General features: G+C 43.0%; 1 protein-coding gene across 1 annotated transcript in view; it reads left to right on the top strand.

The window, feature by feature from the left end:
* The window catches only part of COL6A3 (collagen type VI alpha 3 chain), a 128170-nt gene extending 104295 nt beyond the window's left edge, over positions 1–23875 (top strand). The window contains exons 40-46 of the mRNA XM_063933214.1: positions 1547–1635; positions 4238–4528; positions 8310–8390; positions 10572–10742; positions 12231–12278; positions 18287–18460; positions 22964–23875. Of these exons, the coding sequence (XP_063789284.1) occupies positions 1547–1635; positions 4238–4528; positions 8310–8390; positions 10572–10742; positions 12231–12278; positions 18287–18460; positions 22964–23004 (895 nt within the window). The 3' untranslated portion in view covers positions 23005–23875. The remainder of the gene's footprint in view (positions 1–1546; positions 1636–4237; positions 4529–8309; positions 8391–10571; positions 10743–12230; positions 12279–18286; positions 18461–22963) is intronic.
* The last annotated feature ends 3841 nt before the right edge of the window (positions 23876–27716 follow it).

Genomic DNA, 27716 nt, shown 5'->3' with positions numbered 1-27716 from the left:
TTGTATGCAGGAAAATACTGCTTTGATATGTATTACATATACAGGGGTATGGGTCATTAGGTCGACAAGACTTTGGTCAACAGTCATTAGGTCGACCACTATTGGTTGACATGCATTAGGTCGACATGGTCATTAGGTCGACGTGAACTAGGTCGACATAGAACAAGGTCGACATGAGGTGTTTTACTTTTTTTGGTATCGTTTTCTTCGTAAAGTGATGGGGAACCCCAATTAGAGCACCATGTCCCCTCTCTTCGCTCACCATGCTTCGGGCAAGGTGCCTCGCTCTGCTACCACTGCACTCCGCACAGGTTACTATTGCCAATCGTAGTCCACGTGGTTCATAAAGTATGAAAAATTGAAAAAACTCATGTTGACCTTTTTCCATGTCGACCTAGTACATGTTGGCCTAATGACCATGTCGACCTAGTGACCATGTCAACCAAATGCATGTCGACCAATAGTGGTCAACTGAATGACTGTCGACCTAAGTCTTGTTGACCTAATGACCGTATCCCCATATACAGTACTGTATACAGAACGTTTCTACTAAACCTATTTGCACATGGTTTTGCAAATTGCACCTGAAGCCATTATTCTTCTATCACATATTGAGGGTCATTCTGACCCGATCGCACGCTGCAGTTTTTAGCAGCGTGGCGATCGGGTCAGAACTACACATGTGCCGGCGCCGCAGTGCGCCGGCGCATGGCCACCCATCGCTGCGCTACGTTTGCCTCTGCCTGATTGACAGGCAGAGGCGGTCGATGGGTGGGAGGGGGCAAAACGGCGGCATTTGGACGCCGTTTCGTGGTCGCGGTCTGGCCAACGCAGGCGTGGCCGGACCGTGCGGGAAGTGGCCCGCAGCGGCTGCGTGGCCGGGAGCTACTCTTGAAGTGCAAAGGCATCGCCGCTGTGCGATGCCTTTGCACTTCTGCGGGGGGGCCGGCACTGACATGCGGGGCGGACTAGCCCTGTGCTGGACGTCCCCCCGCATGTCTGAGTTCATGATTGTAGCTGTGCTAAATTTAGCACAGCTACGATCAACTCGGAATGACCCCCATTGTCCGAGTATAATTTCCTGATATTTTATTGGAAAGAGAATAATATTTGACATCTAACACTGAAAGGGACAAATAACTATATTTAATGTTTCGTTTTAGCCTGATATATAATGATATATTCTCAGTAGCCTTAAGATTACAATATTTCTATACAATACTCTATTATGTAAAACATCTATTTCTCTGGTGTCGGAAGTTCCCATCTATGGGGGATATTCAATCACAGTCGGATCCTCTCTGACGGAGAGGATCCGACACTTCAGTATTCAGTAGCGGCCCGTTTCTGCCCGTTTCCACCTCCCATTCCAATCATTAATTTCCACCCTCTTATGGGTGAAAATGAATGGTCCCAATAAATAATAAAATTGATGAAGGATCTTACTGATGTTTTCCGTTTGTGCTTTGTTAGTAAATACAGGAAACTGTCCCCTGATATATTGTATATTTGTATAACTAATCCCATTGTTCCTCTTTCTCCACAGGACAGACAACGCTGTAGTACCCAATGAGCTACTGTCCAGTAAAAAACCACCGGTTGTGACAGCAGGGGCAAGCACCGACCCCCCTGCAGGTAACTGTGTTACTTATGTCCTGTTTAGCAAATCACAGTTATATCACAATATATTACTAAAGACAATCCTACAGATGTTCTCATTCAGGGGACGATTCCAAGTTTTGAGTAAAAAAAAACAGGTACCTGTATGAGGAGAATTCAATTACACATGAAAACGGGTGCTTATTGGGTATTTTTTGGGGGGACCGTAAGAGGTCCCAAAAACAAATCCCCAATAAGTGCTGCCTCTGGCAGCGCTTTGGGGTTGAGTGAATTGCCCCGGGGGATCAATTAGCCGTGGTAATTGAATTCCCCCCTATATCCGGAACAAACTTAGGGGGTAATTTAGAGTCGATCCTCTGACAAGCGTGGGGACGCCCAGCACAGGGCTAGTCCGCCCTGCATGTCAGCCCCCCCCCCCCCCCCCCCCTCCCGCACAGGTACAAAAGCATTGCAAGGCGGCGATGCTTTTATTATTATTATTAGTTATTTATATAGCGCACACATATACTGCAGCGCTTTACAGAGACTAATTGGCCATTCACATCAGTCCCTGCCCCAGTGAAGCTTACAATCTATATTCCCTACCACATGTACACACACACACATTCACGCTAGGGTTAATTTTGTTGGGATCCAATTAACCTACCAGTATATTTTTGGATTGTGGGAGGAAACCGGAGTACCCAGAGGAAACCCACGCAAGTACGGGGAGAATATACAAACTCCACACAGTTAGGGCCATGGTGGGAATCGAACCCATGTCCTCAGTGCTGTGAGGCAGTAATGCTAACCACTACAGGGGGGCTAACTTCCATGTCCCAGGTCGCAGCAGCTATGTGTCATGTCACGCAGCCGCAGCGGCCCGCCCGCCCTATGGTCCAGACACTCCTCTGTTGTCCGGACTGCGCCCCGCCAACGGTGTTCTAACACCGTTGGCATACCCCGCGACCGCCTCTGCCTATCATTCAGGCAGAGGTGATTGCAGCCAGTGAGATGCTGATAGCATCTCACTGGTCTCCCGCGGTGCGCACACACAGTACAGCCTCTGTGCGTGCGCACTCCACAAAGTAATTCAGACTGCGATCGCTGCCGCTGCAGCGATTCAGTCTGAATTGCCCCCATATTACAATACTAGGGGGTGCAAATACATTTTCATTTTATTTTTTGCATGTAGGGTAAACACTGGCTGCTTTTGCATGTAACCCACAAATTCGAGACAGCTTCACTGCAAATCAGATTGGAGTCTGAACACTTCCCTCCCAAATCTAAATCTTTCTGCACTTGTAACCAATGGCGCAGAGAGGGGAGGGTACTAATTACCTGTGGCACAGGCTTGATGGAGAGGCCCCTTCTTCCCAAATATCACTGAGAAGATGGTGCTGGCCGAGGTGGAGGAACCCGCTGTACCGGAGCAAGCACCGTCAACGATGCAGTGCTCCCCTGCGGTCCCTTCTGTAACATATACAAAACTATACGCAAGAATTATGCAGAAATTGACAACATTTTAATAACTTAGAATTTTGGTGCAATTCACTTATCTGTGAGGTTCCGCAAGTTATGTTACCATGTGATATCTTGTTAATGGGCTTCACTCAGGTTTGCAAAAATGATTCCAGTTATCATGCTCATGAGTCCTGTTTTGTATACATAGGCATAACGTGCGAGGTTACTGCGGAACCTCGCTGCCTCACTCCCCTCGTGCTCTGCAGATACTGTAGCGTAGGAAAAAAACTTCCTGTCTGGATGAGTTATCGCAGATATCTGTATTCTAATTACTCCTTTGGACTTTTGGAAATATATTTATAATTGTTACTTTTGCTACACTATTTCCTGTCTGAATTTTTGTCTTTTGATTCATTGGGCTTTTTTCAGCTTCTTCCCACATGCAAAAAACATTCATGGTTTTGTATGTCTATGTGGTAAGGAATAGAGGGACAGATGTATTATCCTGGAGAAGACATAAGGAAGTGATAAACCAGTGATAGGTGCAAGGTGATAAAGGCACCAGCCAATCAGATCCTGTTAATTTACATATTGGAGCTGATTGGCTGGTGCCTTTATCACCTTGCACATATCACTGGTTTATCACTTCCTTATGCCTTCTCCAGGGTAATACATCTGCCGCACAGGACCCTATTCAGTAAGGATTGCAAATTCTGCTTTTTAGGAGAATTTGCAATCCTTTGACTCGCACCGCAATTAGTGCGCAGTCGCAGAAATTAGGGAAGCCTCCTGCCGGCGCAGTCTGGCTGCAACAGCAGGAGGCCTGTCGCCATCTTTTTGATTGGTGCAGCTGCGTGTGATGTCATGCAGCTTCACTGATAGCACCGCCGCCACTCCAACTCCGCCTTGGAAATGGAGCGTTGTGCCCATGAACGCCTCTGTCTGTCAAAGGGGCCCTGCACATGCGACCGTGGGGCAAACATAGAATTTCGAGTTGGATCGCGATTTGTGATGCAACCTTAATTAGGCCTTTAGTTTGTAAGTTCCACTGGGGCAGTGGCTGATGTGAATGACTGACACACTATCTGTAAAGCGCTGCAGAATATGTGTGCGCTATGTACATAAATGTTAATGAATAATAATATTAAATGGAAACTTTTATACTTCTCCTAAGATTATACCCCGACTCCGGAAATTCCAACCGTGTCAGGTAGTGATCTGCAAGTAACGGAAGTAACAGAGCACAGCGTAAGCCTAAGCTGGGCCAGCTCCGACCCCATGAGGACCCATGACTTTGAGCTGAGCGTTTCCTCACTACCTGACCAGACTCTACTTCTGAAGCAGAATGTAACTGGCACCGAGAGGCTTGTGGCGGGACTCGAGAGTGGGCACCTTTACCAGGTCACCGTTACAGGGCAGCACAAGAACCTTGGCATGGTCACTGACCAAGCAGTATTTACTACAAGTAAGTGGGAGCTTCTGTCTTCTCTAATCTTCCCATTTATGAGTCAATATAACAGACAAGAGAGTTGAGCGCAGTGGGGACTATTAAAGTAAAGTAGTAAAACTTGGAAACAGGCTGTAAATAGGGGTGACTCACACAGAGAGTTCCTAGACTTTTCCATAACATAGTAAATCCCAGAAATATTGCATTGTTACGGAAATACAATACCACGCGCACTTCTGTCCAGTATAATATAACAACTGCTGTCGTAATTGTTTCTAAAGCTCTACAGTAGTACTGTACTAGTGCCCTGTGTGGCTGTGTCAGTGTTTGGTTTATAGAAGGAGATGCTGTCTAACGAGCCATGGAGAGAGATAAAGTGGAGAGAGATAATGGGGTCTATTCATGAAGCATTGAAAAGGGTGGCGAAGTGAGCCAGTGGAGAAGTTGCCCATGGCATCCAATCAGCATTGAAGTAACATTTATAATTTGCATACTATACAATTGTACGGAGCAGCTGATTGGTTGATGGGACAACTTCTCAGTACTGTTTATAGGAAATTCAGACTAATGGGCCAGATCGCAATTGCCTATGTGCTTTTCCGGGCAAGGAAGGTCCAGGTAGGTGGGTTAGGGGGTGTGGCATGACAAATTGCATCATGACAGGGGGCAGGCCCTTTATGTTTTACCACAATTTGCAGCCATACACTGGAGGTGGGGCTGTGATGACATGAATCAGTAGTGAATTGTGTCCTCTGGCCCCTTGCCCCTGTATCTGGAAAGCGACAAGATCCAGGAACTTGCCCACAATCCCCCAAAGAGTGGGCAAGTACTGTATGTGATGTATGTAAGTACCAGAGCCGGCCCTAACCAATATGATGCCCTAGGCAAGATTTTGGCTGGTGCCCCCTAGCACCACCGCTAGTTCCGCCTCTGACCCTACACCCCTTTCCCAGCACCATCACCCCCCACCCATAGCAGTCCTTTTTTTGTTGTTTTCCTACCCCCTGTAATCTAAATAAGAACAGTGTGCACATTCGGTGCACAGCCCAAAAAGGTATGTGTTTTTGCTGGCAAGGGTCATGGCCACACAATAGTACCCCCAATTCAAATTATGCCTCAAGTAGTGCAACTTTATTCACAATTTATCATGCGATAGTGTCCCTTATTCACATTACATCACACAGTAGTACCACTTTACCTTATATATGTTACTCCTCATTCACATAACTTCATACTGAATTGCTCCTTATTCACATTACACCACACCATATTGCTCTTTATTCACATTAAACCACACAGTAGTGCCCTTTCTATACATTATGCCACACAGTAGAGCACCTTATACACATAATACCACACATTGGTAATGCATTTATACACATAATACCACACAGTAATGCCCCTTACACATATGACACACATTATTAATGTCCTTATAAACATAATGCGCCTTACACATTATGCCAACCCTTGTTAATGCCCTTATACACATAATGACACACATAATGTCCCTTACACATATGCCGCACATTATTAGTGCCCTTATACACATAATGACACACATAGTGCCCCTTACACATATGTTACACATTATTAAAGCCTTTATACACATAACTAGTGATGAGCGGATTCGGTTTTACTCGGTTTTACTCGGTTCTCAAAACCGAATCTTATTGGCTATCCAAAACACGTGACATCAGTGAGCCAATAAGATTCGGTTTTGAGAACCGAGTAAAACCGAATCCGCTATATAGTTCCTGGTGTGAGTCAACTGGCAGCTCTGCTAATGTCGGGTGCCTAGTTTTTATGAAAATGCATGTTATTTGCATTGCTATGTGGCTAGGATGCACAAGCAGCTTCTGCTGATTAAAATGATATGCGGCATGCCTATATACTGTGTGCAACTGTGGCTGTATCTGCATATGAAATGCTACACACAGAATATAGGCATGCCGCATATCATTTTAATCAGCAGAAGCTGCTTGTGCCCCTAGGCATACCAGATGCCCTAGGCAATTGCCTAGTTTGCCTATGCCTAGGGCCGGCTCTGGTAAGTACCCGTAATAAAAATTGCCAGGGGTTGAGAGACGGGTGTAGTATGGTTTGCCGGCTGTCGGGGTCCCGGCGACCAGCATCCCGACCGCCGGCATACCGACAGCTGGGCGAGCGCAAATGAGCCCCTTCTGGGCTCGCTGTGGGCACGGTGGCGCGCCACGCTATCTATTCTCCCTCCAGGGGGGTCGTGGACCCCCAAGAGGGAGAAGATGTTGGTATGCCGGCGGTCGGGATTCCGGCGCCGGTATGGTGGTTGAACGGGAGCCCGACCGCCGGCAACCTGAATACCACCCTTGAGAGACATTGTGGTGGGAATGGTGCTTAGAGGCCCCATCATACTACTGCAGTGGCCCAGGCATTCCTAGTTACCCCCTGGCGTGTGCTATATAAGTACAGTTGTTTTAGCAATACTAGTAGTAATGATAGCAGTCTTCATTAATTGCAAAGTAAAGTGTAAAGTTTGTTTTCACATTGAAATATTCACATGCTATTGGTTCCTAATAAATTGATGCTGGATTTTTGTGGCACCATGAATTTTGGTTCGGCTCACTAATGGCTGCCTCATCTCTGTGTAGGCGATACCGGCCCTTTAAAATGCATCTTCATTGTCTACAAAGTAAGATCTTAAATGTGGAAAACATGTGTGAGTGTTTGTCTCAAATCCTCCGCTTCCTGGCAGCATGTTTTACCCTCAGATGAATGACTCAGCTTAGGACAAAGAAATGCCAGTTTGCATCTGCGGGAGTAGCCTAGGTGAGATCATTACAGGGAGAGCGCAAAGGGGGTGATTTAGACCCGATCGTTGCTATGCGTTTTCACACAGCGGGCGATCAGGTCATAACAGCACATGCGTATGCACCGCAATGCGCACGTGCATCAGACAGCAACAACAAGGATCGCCGGTCAGCGACGGGATGTTGCGAAAAATCCGTTCGCACGGATGTTTGCAAAGTGATTGACAGGAGGAAGCCATTTGTGGGTGGTAACTGACCGTTTACTGGGAGTGCTCGGGAAAACGCAGGCGTGCCCAAGCATTTTCAGGGAGGGTGTCTGACGTCAGCTCCGGCTCCGATCAGCCTGATTCTATGGCACTGGAGGAGTAAGTCCTGGGCAGCGCAGAGACTGTACACACATAATTTTAGCAGCTCAGCGTACACATAGCATCGCACGCTTGCACAGCAAATTTACACTCCCCCTGTAGGCGGCAACCATCTGAATGCTGGACTGCAAAAAACGCAGCCCGGCGATCAGATCTGAATGACCTCCAGAGTCCTGAAGCCTTTGATGAATTATTAAAGTCTGATACGTTAATAAAATAATTGACCCCTGAAAGATGATAGTTTGAATGCTGTTTTCCAACCAGAATGAAGTAAGAAAACTAATAACGGTCATTGTAAATAATCTTTTCATTTAGATAGTGTGAGCTTGTCTTTAGCAGCCTCCATATTCTTGTTGCATTACAAATGCTGGTCCATTCCAGTGCGCAAGGGAACACTGGATCGCAACCCTCCACTCCAAGTGCAGGAAGGAAGCTGCTGGGCACAATGCATAGATGGTTTCTATTGGGCAGCAATGGTGCTGTCCCATTTGGTGGTGGCACTGGCCGCGCACCCCTCATTACAGCACGGATCCACCTTTAAATCCCCCTGCATTCCATTCAGAATGTCGCAAAAGCAAACTCTCGCCTGAATGACCTCTGACACAGAAAACACAATGTCCAACAATGCTTGTGTCTGCCTTGCAGGTAAATCTGAGCCCGAGGCTGATGATGTGGAGAGCTCTGATAAGATAGTGAGCACAGAGCCTCTGGACACTCCTACAATAGGTGAGTGATGGGAAGGAATTAAATATATTGTATAAATTATGCTTTTTGTCCTTCTGAAGTTCATCCAAGTTATAAATTGATTCATTGTGCAATGTTAGGTTCTGTGAACACCTGCCCAAAGCTTCATAGCCAACATTACCAAACTTAACTAGAAGCTCATCAGTTAATTGCAAGCACAGGGCCGTCTTAACAGCAGTGTAGGCCCCTGGGCAAAGCAAGACACTGGTGCCCCTACCCATCCGCCAGCGGTAGGGGTGGGGATGCTGTCAACGGCAGCTTTGATGTCCCGCGGGTGATAGGGGGTGTTCTATCTTCCGCTAAACATGTAGGACCTGGAGCAGTAATTTCTGTTAATTACTCCTTTACTGCACAGATGGTTGGAAATGGGGCAGGAGGGAGAACACTAAACTGTAGAAGGGGGTATTGGGCTCAATGAATGGGCTCCGGAACATGACTTTCAGGGTGGTAGGAGGTGTTTAATTTGCAGGGGACGGGTGGATAGTGGAGTGGGCTTAATATTCACAATTTTCCGGGGGAGGGCAGCTTGCTTGGCTGCAGATATCTCCAGCTCCTGGAAATAGATTTCTTAGCTTTCCAAGTGATAAAAAAAAACTAGAGAGTCCCACTTTTCAGGAGGTACTGGGAACTTGGGGATCAGAGTACAGGAGCCAGAGCAATCCACCGCCGAAAATATAAAACTGCATACCAGGCGTGTGGAGCTAGAGCAGGGACCAGCTGCTGGAAGGCTGATATCTCTGGTTCTGGGCACAGTAGAGATAGACTGCCAGTGTGCACCGAAAAGGGAGAGTTTCAGCTTTTATAATGTACCCTCAGGAAAACTCTGAGTCAGACAGAACCCAAGATAACTGGCTGGGAAGAGCAATTAACAGGCTTAGATGGGGACCACTGCTTTGAAATCGGATATCTCCGGTTCCTTAGGGGCAGTTTTCAAAATCTGGTACCCCTGGAAAGAGGGGACCCTCAGCCATCAGCCTAGGGCCCTTATACTTCTGGGCCCTTGGGCCCATTGAGCCCATATGAAAAGACGGCCCTGTGCAAGCATGCCCCTAGAGGCACAGGCAATATACTGTAGATAATCTGACCATAGAAATATTGAGATTTAAAGATTACAGATAATAAGGGTCCCTGCATGATGGTTAATTACCTCATCTTTGTTATTGATTAAGAAATGGTTATATATGGCACCACAAGGGTGCCGCAGAGTCTTACATGGGGGTGGGGGGGGTGGGGGGAGTGAGTAGAGAACAATCCATTGACCCAGTACAATAGCTTTCAATGAACAAAGCCGATGGAGCACACAGCCTACAGGAATTGCAACTACAGCACAACTGGTTACGGTTACGTTGGAACTGATAGATTCCATTTCCTTTTTGGGTTTTGTTTTTGACAACAGTGGGTAAACGGCCATACTCTTGGTATTGTCTGCATAAGGATTAGGAATATATAAGACTTATAGCTTTTATTAAAGGTGCAACTATTTTTTATTTTAGAAAGCTCCTTATTGCACTTTGTATTCAAATAAGGCTGATTAAATGTCACCGGGGCACCTAAACTTAATGTGCTACCGGTATTCAGACCATGTTTTACTCATTATCCACAATCTTGCGTAACACTCTAATAGCCATTGGCTACTCCCATGCCATGGCAAGGACGTACTACTATCACTCTAGATGACACAAGAGCACAGTATGAGCTGATTATACAGTACATGCAACACTGCCAAATAAAACTCAAATCACATGGTGATGGCGCTCAGACACTGTCAAAGCCTTAAATGTGACGCATTTTCCCTTACTCGTAAATTAATTATTTAATGGTGAAAACATGCTGAAGATGTAGTATCCTCTATAGCCCATGATTCATTTCCTTGGAACTCAGGAGTCTGTGTCGTTGCCATTTCCTCATCTGGCAGTGATGATTTTGTAAGAGTTGATGAATTATCTCCGTCTCAGCAGAGATTAGGATGACAGTAATGCTGGACTTTGGTTGATACTTAACGCACCCAACACAAGCATTCTTGCAATGTGCTGGGTACAAGCGCGGTAGCCTACTAGTAGCATCGAGATACAAGCCCTTCCATGGTTAACCTAGAGGTATGGCAAGCCTTCACCTGCTCACCTTGTAACTCTTTGTACACTCTCTAAAATTCCACTTTAACAGATCCTTGTGAGCTAGATCTGGACATGGGCAACCAGTGCAAGGAGAATGAGGTTAAATGGTTCTTTGACAAGACAAACAAGATTTGCAATCAGATTTGGTATGGTGGGTGTGGTGGCAATGCCAATAGATTTGATACAGAAGCTGAATGCATCAGTAGGTGTCAAAAGACATGTAAGTATCAGACAAGGGGTGTATTCTGCTACTCGCTTTCTCTTGTAAATAACTATTTTAACTAAATAACTATATTAAGGTCTAAGGACCGTTTCCTCCCACAGGCTTTATATTTTACAGCAGCCAAAGGCCACCTGCGGGATGAAGTCTTCGTGTTGCTTTTCTGTTGTACCCCTTGTTCTGCATGACACTCCTAAGCATGAACACCATTCATCTTCATAACCTGACCATCGGTCATCATCAACAACAGGGCAGTCATTCACATTCTTAGTTCACTAGAATACCTGCAGACTGCTGTAGCACATAAGGCTGGATTAACTCACAGGGGAGCAAGATTTGGGATTTCAAACACCCTAGCTGACAAATGCACAAGAAGAGGGATTTGAAGTATTGACCGTAATGTCAGCCGGCTTCTGAACGTATAGGTACTGCCACCATCCAGTACAGTCAAAAGCCAGTCTTTATTTCACTCATTGCCCTGGGTTCTTCCTCTTTGTTTGTTCTTCAGCAGTGGTCTCAGAGGCATTTACCAATACAATGAGACAGGGGGTAAGCGGCATCTCAGAAATGCCCGAGATGGATCACCCGGGGACCTGTTGGCTCCTGCTACTGAGGGGTCAAGTGTGTGGGGCCATGGTCCATTCCGAATGCCGGGGCCATCTTTACCACCTACTGCAGATGGCGTAGTCACAGCATTTTGGCCCAATTGTCAGTCCGGGCTCCCAGACAGGTACTTTGTACTTTCCCCGCCACTCGCAGCACCCCTGCCTGGACGTTCCAGGAAAGGGACCAGTTATTGTAATAGTATAAGAAAGGCTTGTGTAAAAATGCCCTAAAGTATAAAACCTCTGGAACCATGGTTCTAATACTACCCAGAACATTGTCATTCATTTGTGATGGTCAAAAGAAATGCAGCCATATACATATATATGGAAAATACATGAATACATTTCTAACATTTGGGCTTCAACATAATTTCCTCCTGTCACTTGGGATGTCTCAGTCTCTGGCATATATACAGTGTATTAGTTTTATTCCAGTATCAATCATCTGCTATACCATTATTATTAAAATGATAATTGACGCTAATTTATATAGCGCCAGCATACTCCGCATCGCTTTGCAATTGGGAACAGACACAACAATAGAACAAGACTGGGTATTAACAAGCTGACAGAGAGGTAACAATTATGTGAACTTACTCAAACTCACAAAGCTCACACCCATTTTTATTTCCCAGCTAACAATCCATTTTATCATTCCTAGGTTACTTCTATAACAACATGCATTTTTGTTTTGCTTTGCTAATTAATAATTTCCTTCTAGCTGAGTAGCTACAGTAGGGGTAATATGTAAGATTCCCATGATCTTCTGAAAAGACCTTCTTTACCAATGGGACCATTATCCAGGAGTTAAATTACTTATTTCCATATTTCTACCCGAACTGCAACAAATCCAAAAATTTTAACTCTCCTATTTTATTCTCAGCAGTTGAGAAAAACATTCTACCAGCGCTGGAAAGGAAAGCACTAGCAGGTAATTACCAGCGACGCACAGGCAGGAGACTAGTGCTCAGGCGCAGAAGGATTCACCCAGAGAGAGCCCACCTTTTTCAAAAGAGGACTGTTGTGAATTAAAGACACACATATTGATGGATTTGTTTATGGCTTAAAAAAGGCATCAGTCAGTTGCCACTTTGAACCTCAGATTAACTCCCCTGAAACAACATGAGTGTACGTTGAGTAGATAAACACCCCTTGATGATCCATCACCCATGGTTTGGTCCAGGTTAAACTGTGATACATTTTGACTTCAAAGAACAATGAAAAGGAGGGCGATAAACTGAAGAGAGGATAGAGGTCAATCAGCGGAAGAGACCATGTTATCTTAGGGGGAGGGTGTAAAAGTGGGAGGTTCAGGGGAGCCATGTAAATGAAGAACAACTGAAGAGAAGACAAATACAAGTAATATTTCTTAGATAGAAAGAGCAAAATCTAGGAAACAACCTGATTTTAAAAATCCACTGAAAATCCAGCTGTGAAAGTTACTTTGTTCTCAATGGGTAGATCCCAAAGTTATACTATAGGGCTTATTTTTTTTTCTATTAAATGCACTGTAAATAAACACAGGTTACATTTTGATATTGAACATAAACTATTTTTGAATTGCCATTTTTTGTTTTATTTTATGTTGCGCTGGGTCTCTTTCACTAGACTTTGTGGTGCTCATTATAGAGGTGTATTTAGATGGTTATGTTGAGTCGAACATATCCAAAAATGCTTCCAGGCCTAAAAACAGTAGCATTTGCTCCAGGTGTACGTCAGGCGTGACTAGTGTGCATGCCTACCTGCAATGATTGCATAGAGCTAGCATACAGATGTGGTTTGACAGTGTTAATAATACAGTTGAAGGTTGCAATCCATTCTTGTACACACTAGACTAATGTAAGGAAGAGTTGTATACACAAGAGAGAAAAGTGTCTTGATAGTGTTATTAATAAATGTGAAACATTTTCATTATAAAATGAAAAGTACAAATTAAATTATAGTAGACATCTGTTGATTTCCCCTTTAAAAAATTAAAAAGAAATGTCCTTTCCTGTAGTAGCCGAAATGTAAATTCAGAAATACATATAGATGGCCATTGCTTTGTATGATATTGCCATTAATGCTTCAAGCGCCATCAGCTTGGGGTGTCAATATGCAACCAACTATCTCATAATCATTACATATCATTGCACCAGCCATTCAGCATCTGTAAGAGATATGCTTTCTGAAAGGTGTATCAGCCGCAGCTTCCATATCTAATTGTGTCTCAGTTATATGAACACATTACTGTGTTTCACCTTACTTGCACACCTCTGCCTTCCTCATTTACTCCTCTCCAAGCATAAGTAGGTGCTAGTCAATAATTCACAAGAAACTATGTACAGTATAGACATATTTGGTGTACATGTTTAGTATGCATATGCGTATAAAACCTAAAATGAACGCATGTGACCTCATAAGAGGGTGAACAGTAAATCCTCCATTCCTCATCTATTGAGTTTATTAAGAGAAGCGTTCCTTCAAAACTGTTCCCAGGAATGTATTCCCAAGTCATGGCAAACGTTTCAACAAATACAATATACACATGTGAATCTGCAGTTTGTTTTCTGAAATATTTCATTTAAATGATTTGTGGATCTGTTTTCAGTTTTTAAATGTAACTTGGTCCCAAACAGATGAAAACTTAATAAAAAGAAAAATAAACTGAAGCACATGTGAGTGTTCAATACTTGGGCCACTTATTGCACATTGTACGCAAGAGATGGCAGTCACATAGCCAACATCTCAGTACGGGCTGTGCTGTAATGCACAGAGAAAGCCAAAGAAGTCAGGTGACACGGGTTGTGAAAGAGTGCAAACGTCCAGTCCAAGCTTTGTGACTGTACAACGGTATAAAGGACTGGTTATTGTTTAAAACAAATGATAGTCACAGACGGTCACTCTCTGGGTTTTTGTAACGGTCGCTGGTTTAATCATTTCTGCAAGGAGAAAACTTGAACCATTTTACGTGTGTTTGGCCTAAAACATGATCCACCTACTGTGCTTGTGTGGTTAGTGTTTTATGCTCTACAGAGATATCATCCAGCAAAACTGTTTTATGTAAAACACATATGAGGATTAAGCAATAGGAACAACATAATAATAAAGCTCAAATGGAAATATGATGGAAGCACGTAAAGTTGTCTGAAGTAACTACATAGTTAATCTAGTGTCCTTTTTAGTGTTGGACATATTTATTCCTCAGGAGGCGACACTGGGAACAGTTCAGTTAGCGGCAATGTGCTGGGGCTGTAATTCAAACCTAGAATCCTCTTGTGCGTGTTTGCTGCATACAAAAGGGGTGTGGCCACTTCTCGCGGGGCCATTGACTCCTCTCTCTCTGCAGGTCCTGCTAACTGACCTGCCCCCAAAGTATTATACAAGGAAGTATTCGAAATGAAAACAGCAAATTGGAACAATATCCCACCACACAGAAACATGTTATATTTAAGTTAAGAACACATTTTTATAGAGCAGGTGCTGTACGGCAGCAGTCATTTTCCAAATGGTGAACAAACCTTGGGCAGTGGGTGAATGAAAGGATAGAAAGTTGCTGCCATCTTTTGAAAATATTTTTTTAATTACAGATTGCAACTTGCCACTGATAAATTATTACGCTACTCTATTTTAAAAAATAAAACGCAATATCCAAAACTGAAAGTTGAAGCAACAGCTACAAAAGTAGAGGAAACGGGCTGTAAATAAAACGTTCACAGCCCAGAACAGGAATCTGAAACTTGAATAAGCGCTAAGTGTAACATTATAGGGTCAGGGCTGATTTTGAAACTTCTTTGGAACCACTTGATTTTGAATCCCTTCTTACGGACTGTGAGTACATCCACTAAACAGACCCGGAATATTTCCATCTGTCCACAAGGTCCAGTGATAATTTTCTGCGACCTTTCCCCTAGGACGGTTCATCATCTGGAAAATGCATGTGGTCATATGTACTTGCTTTAAAAGCATTTCTTGTAGGGCTTATATATTTTTGGAACAAAGAAAGAGGATACCCATTTACCATTACATTCGTTCAGTTCAAATAGCCCATATTTCTTTTTTGGACAAATATCTTTTGTCACTTAACATTAGATTACATAAGTTCTGAACACTATGAAATCATTGCAGACCCTTATTCTCTGGTTGCTTGTCCTGATATGCCTGTGAGCTTGACTAGTAGATACATTCTCTTGTGAGGGTTCCTACTAAGTGAGCATAGTCTACATATTACTGCAGTGTGCAGCCTACCATGTCACATAACATGACTGTGACCTTGAATCCCAACTCATTCACATCTAAGTGAACCAATTTAGTCCTTAGCCATGGTGCATCATCCACCACAATAAACTGTGCTTAACGTGTATTTAGAAAGACCTTCCCAAAACTTACAAACTGTGTAGGGATCCAATGAATATTAAAGCAGTTTGTTAATTCAGTTGAAACTGGCCACTTTGATGGTTTCAAACATGTTCGCAGTTCACTTATGATCTGGAACTGGTTCAACCTAAATTCTGGAACTGAATTTAAAGAGGCAGCCAGAAGTGAAGTGCATTCGCTTTTAAGAATGTTAAAAGAGGAATTTAAAAATGTGTTACAGTACATGTATATTAGACGTGCTCCATGTACGTTGAACGCGATCACTACGAACTTCGACTGTGTTCTAGACTTTATCAGTGGACAGTGGACAAAAGTTTCCAAAGTTTCCTGTGGTCTTCAAACAACAATTATACAAACTAATATGAGACCTTTTTCCAAAATCTCTAATGTACTGGGTAAACTATATCAATTGTATTTGATAGAAGCTTATGTAGTACTAGTAATGTTATCAAACATCAAGTTTACAGCCTCTCATGCATGGAACTGTCAATCCAAGACTATACAGGACATTGAGTATTGGCGTAATAAAGTTATGTTAGTACCTCGTTCAATTAATATCGCAAGATACTTGGTGCAATTGACGTGTAATTTCTTATAAATTATTAAATCAGTTACAAAGAAAATTGAAGATTATAATTTTATATTTTAAGTTAGTACTGAAATTTCAATAAAAGACCTTAATTATATATTGCGGAATAGATAGATAGATAGATTTAGAGAAAATTCTACACCCCAACATATCTTCGGCCGTACATACCTGTTGCATGACACTATGACAGTTGCGGAATATCATATAACTACTACAAGTTTCTTTCTTTTATGCCGTAAAGCTGCTTTTGAGGCATACATAAGCCTACAGCTATAAATGTCCAAAGAGTTGGCTAAAAGCCTTATATTGACTTCCCTAGAATTCCATAGTGAAGGGATTAGGCCATATTTCATCCCCTATTTCATAACAACTGGGTTGTAGGACTATAGGAGTCTGGGTAATTACACATCTGTGTCACATTAGCCTTCTAAATATATTCAAATGATAGCGATCCTCACGTAACAATTCATTTGGTTTTACCCACAATTCCCAGTAGGAGTGGCTGTTTCACTGGTTTCCTCATCTAGACCAGGCCTATAGAGTTCAATGCAGATTTTTTTTATCAAATAAATAAATAACGAGAACAGCTATGTATAGCAGCCAATCATTGTGGGAAAGCCAACAACATCAAACTGATGTAATCTCAGCCTGATTTAAGACCGTACATACAGCTGCTTTTTATTTAATGTTGATCTGTTGCCAACGGGGTCTTGACATTTAGTATATCGTATCAACATACAGTACACGCATTTGCAACGCATTATCTAGATCTTCTATTGCGTGCAATAGTTTTTTTCATCTTTTCTTTTAACATGTGTCCAAGAAGGGGGGAGAATTGTATTTAGCTTTTTTTTAAAGCAGTGGAGGACATTTTGTAATTGGTAGCCTAATCATTTTGTATTCAAGAATCATTGCCCCTTTAAGGCATTTTTTGTCCTCCTAATTTCCAACACATTAAGGATTGTTTGCAAAAATAGCCCAGATGTTTCATGTTTATTGTGATTTGTGAGCCGTGATGAAAGCTTAGATAGAAACTAGAAGGCTTTTTGGGGCTTTTTTCTATCAGGGCTTCCTAGTGGGTTGGCCATCTGACTCAGCAGGGTCTGGAAAAAGACACTTATTCACTAAATTTCCAGCTGCCAGAATCCACATTTTTTTTATAACTTTTTATAACTTTTAGATTTTCTTATAAATCCCTGTTGTGTTGTTCATTCCAATGCAATGAGACTTCTTTGCTTGTCTGTAATTGCAATTTACTGTATAACGTAAAGGATTTTTTGCACCTTCAGATTACCTTGAGTTATTGGCCTACATATGTGCTCCTGCAACTTTCACTAAAAACATTGGCTTTATCTCTGTAGCTTCCCTTTGTGAATTCCAGCCATAGGCCGGAGGTAATATCACCCGATTTCAGCAGCCATGCGGGATATCAGCCGAACTCTGACTTTTTTTTATCACTTACAAGTGACAGCCGCCATTCTCGAAGGGGCCTTAAATTAGGGCCCATGTATTTAAATCAATGGGAAGAATTGTTCATTTTAACGTTCATTGAGATCTGACACAGCATTAATGTGTCTCGGAATTGGACATCATTGTGGCCAGAGAGCAGATTTATGTTATATCTAAAGGCAGGAAATTTAACAACACTATTTAATGATATATATACATGACTAAAAAGCACAGGATGAGGACATGGGGAAAAAGCAATATATTTAGTGAAATTGTCAAGAAGGCATTGTCATAGGAGACAAGCAAATAGATTCAGGTAAACGGAAGTTTGAAGCTAGATGCGTTTTAATATTCAATTTGCTATTTTATTGCCTTTAATGTTCATGATTACAACATTTGATATCTGTTTGCAATGTTACGTAATGACTCAAACCCATAAAATAGATTTAGGTTTAGGATTTATATTGCCAAGTTATATGCATGTGTTGGTATCGTTGTTTCAGGGGAATTCCTACTTGTACTAAACTTTTGTGTCCTTCTCCTAGTGGGTCCTGAGGTCTGTATGTTGCAGAAGGAGGAAGGTACCTGCAGGGAGTTTCTTCTGAAGTGGTACTATGACCCAGAAACCAAGAGCTGTGCCCGGTTCTGGTATGGTGGCTGCGGAGGAAACGAGAACCGGTTCGGCACACAGAAAGAATGTGAAAAGATTTGTATTCCAGGTGAGTCACTTTAATGTACAGTCTCTAGAATAAAGCTAGCCCAAGGTATTCTGATTGCTGATTATTTGTGATACAAAAGCCGGATGGATAATTTTTTGTTAAACACCGAAATGAAAATATTATATAAAAAAATTAAATCATGCAAAAATATCTGTATGTTTAACGACAAAAAATGCAATTTCATGTTTGTTTTATTTATAATTATTGTTCGTATATCAACTCCATTGTATGTATTGAAATATTGGGCCGGATGTAATGAAATCTGAGTTGGCCAGAGGTGCGGGTTCCCGGCCGAACTTGGAAGTTTTTTAAATCGCCAACCATTTACAAGGCATGGTTTTGCCTTGTATATGATTGTAACTTTAAAAAAAGAGAACTTGCACCTCTGGCCAACTCGGACTTCCGGCCCATAGTGTCAAAGTTTCGGTTACCCCTAAACATTTGAGACTAGCCTGCCATGGTAATATATACGTATGTTTTTACTCTATGGGCGTTATCCAATTAGCAACGATAATGCCGCAAATAAGTTTTTTTCATGATTTTTTTACATTTTCTTACTGATTTTTTTTTAATCTCCCCTATCCAATTCATCCAAATACATAGGATCCGCGAAAGGGCGTGGTCCAATGTATTTTTGTGGCACTTCTTGTGTAAAAAATAGTCACTTATCAGGGATTTAGCTACCTCTGCCTGAGGCAGGCAAAATCAATCCCTGATAAGTGCCGGCATCAGGAGATAAGCGCCAGCTATCAGGGCTAATAGGATAGCCCCTGGTGAACCAATTAGCCGCGGTAAATTACCGTGGCTAATTGGATACCGCCCAATGGATAGCAATCAATGACCATTAGTACATAAATTGTATACAAAATAGTATTCAAAATAAAAATACAGTACTGCTGACTGCACTACAGGTGTGAGCCAGCAGATCCCGTGCAACTCTGCTAACGTTGGGCGTCTTCTGTGCTGAGTAAGGTGATATATGACACTTGTATATCTGTGTGTGACTGATACCCCTTTCAGATCTCCAATACCGGATCCCACCCGCGACTGGAAACGGGTGCTTCCCGGGTGGGATCCGGCATTGGAGACTCTCCTACCCCTTTCGCTGGCTGTCCGACCCGGCAATATGATGGGTCGGTTGCCATAGCAGCAGGGGGAGGAGCTGGCAGAGGGGGCGGAGGCTGCACTGGGAGATTAGCTCATCTCCGCGCCGCCTCTCCCTATCTATAAAATGGGTCCCGGGTCACATCGACACGGGAATCCGTTTATGAAGCCACTGACCCGGTATGCAACCAGGGAATAACACTGCTTATAGCCCAGGTTGAATTACCGGGTCAGGCGACCCAGGAATTCGGACTTGGCGCTTTCACAACGCACACTAACCCGTGTTGACCCGGCAATATGCCGGGCCGATACCGGGTTATTTGTGCGATGTGAAAGGGTTATGATATGAATCTGTACACAGAGCGGAACAGAACTTGTATTGGGAAAAAGCTATGGCTGCTACATTGTATTATTTTATTATTTATTTATTACCAGTTATTTATATAGCGCACACATATTCCGCAGCGCTTTACAGAGAGAATATTTGTCCATTTACATCAGTCCCTGCCCCAGTGGAGCTTACAATCTACATTCCCTAGCACGTTTATACTCACACATATTCATACTAGGGTTAATTTTGTCAGAAGCCAATTAACCTACCAGTATATATTTGGATTGTGGGAGGGAACCGGAGTATCCAGAGGAAACCCACGCAAGTACGGGGAGAATATACAAACTCCACACAGTTAGGGCCATGGTGGGAATGGAACCCGTGACCTCAGTGCTGTGAGGCAGTAATGCTAACGATTACACCATCCGTACTGCCCACTTCATATACAGATTCAGAGATTCGGTCACACACAATATAAAAGTGTCATATATCAAATTAGTAAGCACAGTCTTCCCGTGTGTCCTAGTTGCCTTGCGTTGCGATGTAGATGCATTTTTGGCTAAATAAATGCCAAAAAATACGCCTGACACTAGAAGATTCTCACGGGACCTGCCAATGGCCCTCAATCCGAGTTGATCGCTAGCTGTACGGGTACACAGAGCATCGTTGTTTTGCATTGCTTCTAGCGACGATTCCATTCGCACAGCCGATCGCAAGGAGATTGACAGGAAGTGGGAGTTTATGGGTGTCAACTGACCATTTTCTGGGTGTGTTTGGAAATACGCAGGCGTGTCCAGGTGTTTGCAGGGCGGGTATCTGACGTCAATTCCGGGACCTTCGTCGCAGCCATCTTCGCACAGAATAAGTAACTACAGGGCTGGTCTTGTTTTGCACAAAATGTTTTTGTACCGCTTGGCTGCACAGGCGTTCGCACTCTTGCAAAGTGAAAATACACTCCCCCGTGGGTGGCGACTATGCGTTTGCACGGCTGCTAAAAGTAGCTAGGGAGCGATCAACTCGGAATGAGGGCCAATAGGGGCTGATTGGCGTGACTGCAGCAAAGACGTATGCGGACACATCTGTGTGATGCTTTTACTTATTGTTTTAAAACAATGCACAGTACATACCATACAATATCATGTAAAAGATAATAATAAACAATTAATTGTTTATAAATGTTATCTACTAGATCAGTAAAGCATTAAGGGGCTCATTTATCAAGCCTTGGAGAGTGATAAATAGCAGGGTGATAAAGGACCAGCCAATCATCTCCTAATTGCCATGTTACGTGCTGGGTTTGAAAAATGACAGTTAGGAGCTGATTGGTTGCTATTTATCACTCTCCACGGCTTGATATATCTGGGCATTACTTTATTCCTGCTAGTCACTGACGTACAAACATTAATGTAACATAAGAATGGGGGAACCTTTATATAAACAGCTGTGATGGGAATATTTGCGTTTGCCAATTTTCGGTATCATTATTATTATAAAGATGATAATATCTCTACATTCCTCATCCCCGCAGAGATTGATATTCTACATAAAGAGTATATGAACAATACTTGGCATCTGCTCTCCTTCTTCACTGTATTCCTCTTACAAATTGACACTATAGTGCATAAACCACTATATAATACAGGTTGAGTATCACTTATCCAAAATGCTTGGGACCAGAGGTATTTTGGATATTGGATTTTTCCGTATTTTGGAATAATTGCATACCATAATGAGATATCATGGTGATGGGACCTAAGTCTAAGCACAGAATGCATTTATGTTTCATATACATCTTATACACACAGCCTGAAGGTAATTTAATACAATATTTTTAATAACTTTGTGTATTAAACAAAGTTTGTGTACATTGAGCCACAGAAAACAAAGATTTCAATATCTCACTTTCACTCAAAAAAGTCCGTATTTCGGAATATTCCGTATTTCGGAATATTTGGATATGGGATACTCAACCTGTATCATTTTATAGTAGATCACATCATAAGATGCCGCTGAAGTCTTTCCTTTTCGTATAATTAATGCAATGGTGGAAAAAATATGGTCATAAAACTCCAATTCCTGTACTATCTGACAATTTATAAAAACTTTTGTGGTAAAGTTATATGATCATTGTCCGTAACCAGTTTCAACTCAATACTTCTAGATGCTTTTTTCTGTAAAATTAAACAAATTATTGATCTACAGTACTTGGTCATTTATGTATGATTTTATTGGAGAGATTGTCACGCACATATTAAATTCATTGATTGAATTTGATGCCATTGTCAGATTTAAACATTGGTCGCGATTCGCAATGGTTTTAGGCACCTGTCAACCTGCGTACGCTGAAGCTTACTCAGGCTGGCCGTTGGATCTGGACACCTGGGTCCAGTAAAGCTGGGTACACACCTATACAATCAACGGCCTGTTCCCCCAATATCGGGTGAATGGCCGCTGATTATATAGATACATGTGCAGTGCCGATGCAGGAGTGCTAGCTGATAAAAGGCTTATAACGCTTCTGCAATGATCAGGGCAGGGAGGTGGCATCTTATATGCAGCACACCCGACCTCCTGATCCCCATATTGGAGCCACTTACCCACCCCCCATCAAACACACTGCTGCCGTCACCTCACAGGAGGTCACAAGGGGTCACAACCCCCGGCTGATCAGGAGCGTTTAACCCTATCAGCAGGGGATTGAATAGGCATGTACCCAACTTAAGTCTACGTTCCATGCCGCAAACCCTGGTCCCGTCACGTCTTCAAAACAGGGGCGACATGCCCGCGTTTTGAAGAAAAGTGCCGGGTGCCGCTTTACTCCACCCCCCATACACTGAGCATGTCAATCATGCTGGGGCTGCCAGCGTTATCACCCTGAGTCATTAACACTTTGCTGCCTGCAGGAGACCAGTGCTTGCCAGCTGCTGCCAGGTCCATTACACACTCATTGTATTCCTCCTTCCAACTGTCACTCATACTTTATGTAATATTTTGTCTTTTTTTTTTTTTTTTTTGGTAACCATCTTTTCTCCAAAAATTTGACCTATTCCATTTTTTTCTATTTACAGCACCTCTGAATCCTGGTGTGGTCTCCGCAGTTGGAACATAAGGGACCCCGAGTCTTACCTCTAGAGGAGACAGCCCAGGATGCACTGCCCCTCCTCTCACCCTCTGCCCCTTACCAGTTTGCCCTCGCATAGTGTGAGGGAGGCTCACAAGGTTTATCAATATGGTGCTAATATTTCTGTGGACTTGGTGCAGACTTTGGCGGGAAAACGAACCCTTTCACTGCTCTAGAGAGCCCGGCGGTACAAACCCCCTTCATGCCCTGTAGAGCAATTCTGTACTGATCTCTACAGCGTTGAAAGGATTATTAGGCAATCAGTCAGCGGTTGATACCTGTCAGAGTTTATTTTCGATGTCAAGGGACCCCAGGAATAGATTATAGCCCAACGATCTCTAAAAACACCTGCTTCTCCCTCGCACCTCCCTTCTCTTCACTATCCTGTCACCCTGTTGCTGCCCTTCATTTTCCACCACATCGTGAGCTCCGGAAAAGAACTGTGAGACCCTCTAAGCATTGGAAGATTAAATATTGTTTCTAGTATCAACACTTAAACTTCAACTGTTCATAGCGGGTCCCTTGAAAAATGACAGGTGTCATCCCTTTCTCCGCCAGTAGGGGGCCTGTAAAACATTGCAGAGCAGTGCTCTACAGGTTCTCTGGCAACATTGGGCTAAAGAGCTTTTAGGTTTTACCACTTGGGATGTAAAAAGGATAACTGCAAGATAGCTGCAAGTATTGCAGGCTGAGCGAGAGAATACATTTGTTTGGTTGGGTCTATTATTGTTATTTGTGTTTGTAAACTTTGGGTCGGGAAATTACTTGTTATAAATTTGGGAATGTTTTTGGTATTTTTATTTTTTTTTAAAGAAGGGAGATGAGTCAAAGTTTGAATAAAGAATGAAGAGGTGTTTAACCCTTTGTTGCGTGGTGATTTCCAAGAAAAACTCAACAGAACTTAAAAAAATTCATGGAGCTCAAATTCTCTTAATCCGCCAACTTTTAAATCTGTCTACTTTCCCTTCCTTAACTGAGCCAATTACCGTGGCCTTGTCTCAAAGGCCGGGATGTAATGAAGTGCGGGATGCGGACCGAACTCGGGCATTTTGTTTAAAGGGGTGATCATTTACAAGGCATGGTTTAGCCTTGAATATGATTGCCCCTTTAAAAAAAAAGTCAGAGTTCATCCGGCTCCTGCACGGCCACGGAACTCAGACTTTATTCCATCCCAGCCCAAGAAACAAGTGCAGGATTACTTTTTACTATATAACTCTCCGTAATGTTTGAATTATATCTACCAGGGAATCCTGAAATCATGCCCTGTTATGAAGCCTGAAGAACAAATGCATAGCCATACACAGGGGTAGTGCTTTTTAAGTCTCTTTATGCAGTGTAGGTCATCATCGGGCATGCACAGATTTGTATGGAGTTCCTAGGACACAATGAAGCAAGGTGAGACTAGAATTCATATTAGGGTATCCCTTGGTCTTTGTTGAGCCATTGGGATTAAAATCCTTTATGTCTCATTATTAGGCTTGATTGAATCAAAATATTGGTGTTTACTTGAAGAATAGCACAGGCAGGCATCAGGGGATAAAAAAATATAACGTACAAAAAGAGAACTATATAATACTGTGATAACTTAGAAGAATATAAGGGTTGAGTTCGATATGCCGGTGTTCGGGATGCTGGCGGTCAAAATACCCACTGCGGCATCCCGATGGTGAGAATCCCGACAGGGGAAAGGAAAATATACTTACCTTTCCCCAATGCCCCCCTAACCCCAACACTCCCTTCACGCAGCCTAAACCTAACCCCTGCATTCCAAGCAGTGTCAGAATTCCTGCATCGGTATTCCAACTTCCAGGATCCCAACCGCCGACGAATATAGTATAGTAGCAGAGTCCTTGTTAGGAAGCTGATGTGGGGTATGGGTCGTTGGGTCAACTCAACTTAGGTCGACAGTCATTAGGTCGACCACTGAAGGTCGACATGGCCATTAGGTCAACATGCACTAGGTCGACATGGGAATCAGGTCGACATGTAGTAGGTCGACAGGTGAAAAGGTCGACATGAGTTTTTGGACTTTTTTTGTGTTGTTTTCTGCGTAAAGCGTCGGGGAACACCAATTAGTGCACCATGTCCCCTCGCATGTTTTGGGCAAGGTGCCTCACTGTGCTACTGCTTCACTCGGCACAGGTTGCCGTTCCAATCGTAGTCCACGTGGATCGTCAAGTATGGTAAAATAAAAAAATATTAAAAACTCATGTTGACCTTTTGACCTGTCGACCTAATGACCATGTTGACCTATTGACCATGTCGACCTAATGCATGTTGACCTTCAGTGGTTGACCTAATGACTGTCGACCTAAGCTGTGTCGCCCTAACGACCGTATCCCCTGATGTGGGTGAATGAGGCACTGTGTCACAAATGCCGGTCATATTTACAAATGCTCCTTCTACACCCCGCAATAGAGTAGAGGTGGGGCTTGGGAGGGTTAGCTACAAAAGCAAAATCACACTACCCTATTCATACACAATATAATAGAATGGACTATTGTGTACACAAGCTAGACTAGTGTCTCGACAGTGTTATTAATAAATGCCAAAGTTATCATATGTTAGTTATCACTAGAAATCTTCTTTACTACAGTAGTACAAAGAGAAATGACAGAGAATATATCAGAGGAGACAGACGCACCGTGACACTAATGAGTCTAGGACGACCGGCTGGTGGGGTCAAGATCCAAACAGTCGATTAGAAGTGACTAGAAAGTGCTGTTAGTTTTATCATCATCATCATCACCACCACCATCATCCTGATCTTCATGATCATCACCATCATCACCACCACATATCTTTATACCAGGATTGTAGTACTCACAATAGACACACCTGCTACGAAGCATATCTGGGGATGCATCAATGCTTAATGAGACCCTGCTTTGCCAGGCATAAGGGGGTGCAAGTCTAATATAAGGTGGGTGCAGGTCTTATACACTCTAATCTAAATACGGATTCAGTTTGGTGCCACGGGGCAGTACAGAAATACTAGAATAATGGACCTAAATAACATTCTAAATAAGGCCAGTAGCAAATAAAACGCTATTTCTATGCTAAAGTTTGGGAACATACAGATGGAGCCACGCTTATCTTGGCTTCCCTGCTGCGCCTAAGCACACCATGGTTTAATAGCATAAGGCCTTCATCTATTGTTCTCAGCTGCAATACAATACAGAGAGAACAATACATCAGGGGATTAAGGGGGTATGCTCTGATACAGTTTTGCTACTTGGCCATGCTAAAACTGCTGCAAGGCATGCTGGGATGTGTAGTTCAACAACAGCTGAAGGGCCAAAAGGTTCCCCATCCCTGCCCTAAGTCATTACAGCAGGAGATTAAGTCTGACTGCCCTGGCTCACTTAATCCTATTAAAGGACAAGATAACGATGGCTCCATCTGTACATGGAAATGCATCAGGAAGAAATTGTTATTTCTAGATGACCTCTGCCCACTGTGGAGCTGATGCAGAGCTGCGTGCAAGTCGGCCGCAATGGAACTCGCGTTGCATGCACGGAACTGTGTGCTGCTATTAGTGTGTATGCAGACACATGGACCCTATTCATCAGCTTGTGGAAGTAGCTGCCATCATTATCAGCGCCAATGTACGCCGGATCTACAGAATGTGTACGCACATTGCGCCTGATTCATGTTTGTACGCAACAGCCGATTATAAAGCAGCGGGGCATTTATCGGCAGACTGCACATGTGCTGCAGTTGCCAGGCGAATGCGCAAAGGTCCAAAAAACAAAAAATAAGGTTTGTTGGCGCTGGGCAGAACTGTGTAAATGTGAATTGGAATCAGCAGCCACCTGGTAAGGAGGTAGCCAGCCTCCTCAGCAATTAGCAATAGAAAACAAACAAATACCAGGTCGGCGCTTGAAAATCCAATAATACTGCCAAATATAATAAAACAATTTATTTAGCTAGCAAAAAAATATATAAAACACAAAAAGAAACATAGAAAAATAAAAACTAATAATGGACCACAATAATATATAACACATAAAACTTGGGTGTAATTACACCTCAGATAATAGCATATATATGCCTATAATAAAAACATATAGGAGTGGGTCACCGGTTTTCACCTATATAGCTTTCAATATACTGGATTCTAAGTTGTTCAGTCTCTCACAGTTCAGAAAGAATATGTCCTCCGGCTAATAAATTCAGCCTCTGTAACCATATATGTAAAGTATAATTTTCCACGTGATGGATATGATATGAAAGAACCGTACGGTTTCAATTACTCACTGAATCGCTGTCCTTGCTTTCCTATGCACGGTGGGTAATGCAAAGCCGCTCTCTATCACCCTTTGCACGGGTGAGACATCCGTCGGCGGCGCCCGCAGGGATGGATGTTTTCTTTAACACAGCACAGAGTTGGTAAGCTAAACTGCCGTGTATTATTCCTGATTGGAAATAGCCATGCTCAGCAAGACAGGCTGATGGTGTGAAAAATTGTGAAGAAATGAAGAGTCCGGTCTCTTCACAAGCAGGCTGATTGCCGGCAACAGGTTACAGACAACTTGATATTATAGAACAGCAGGTGTATTTCTCCTGTGAGCACTTGGATGGTCTCGGTGATATTCTCAGTGACCCGTCCTCTCTGTGTCCTCAACGCGTTTCTCCGCACCCCAGGCGGCTTCTTCAAGAGGCAAAGTATTCCCTTCTGAGCACTTTCTATCTTTTAT

Source organism: Pseudophryne corroboree, chromosome 7, assembly GCF_028390025.1.
Source record: "Pseudophryne corroboree isolate aPseCor3 chromosome 7, aPseCor3.hap2, whole genome shotgun sequence".
NCBI lineage: Eukaryota > Metazoa > Chordata > Amphibia > Anura > Myobatrachidae > Pseudophryne > Pseudophryne corroboree.
Note: the sequence above shows the minus strand (reverse complement) of the source record. Positions and strands in the feature narration are given on the sequence as shown.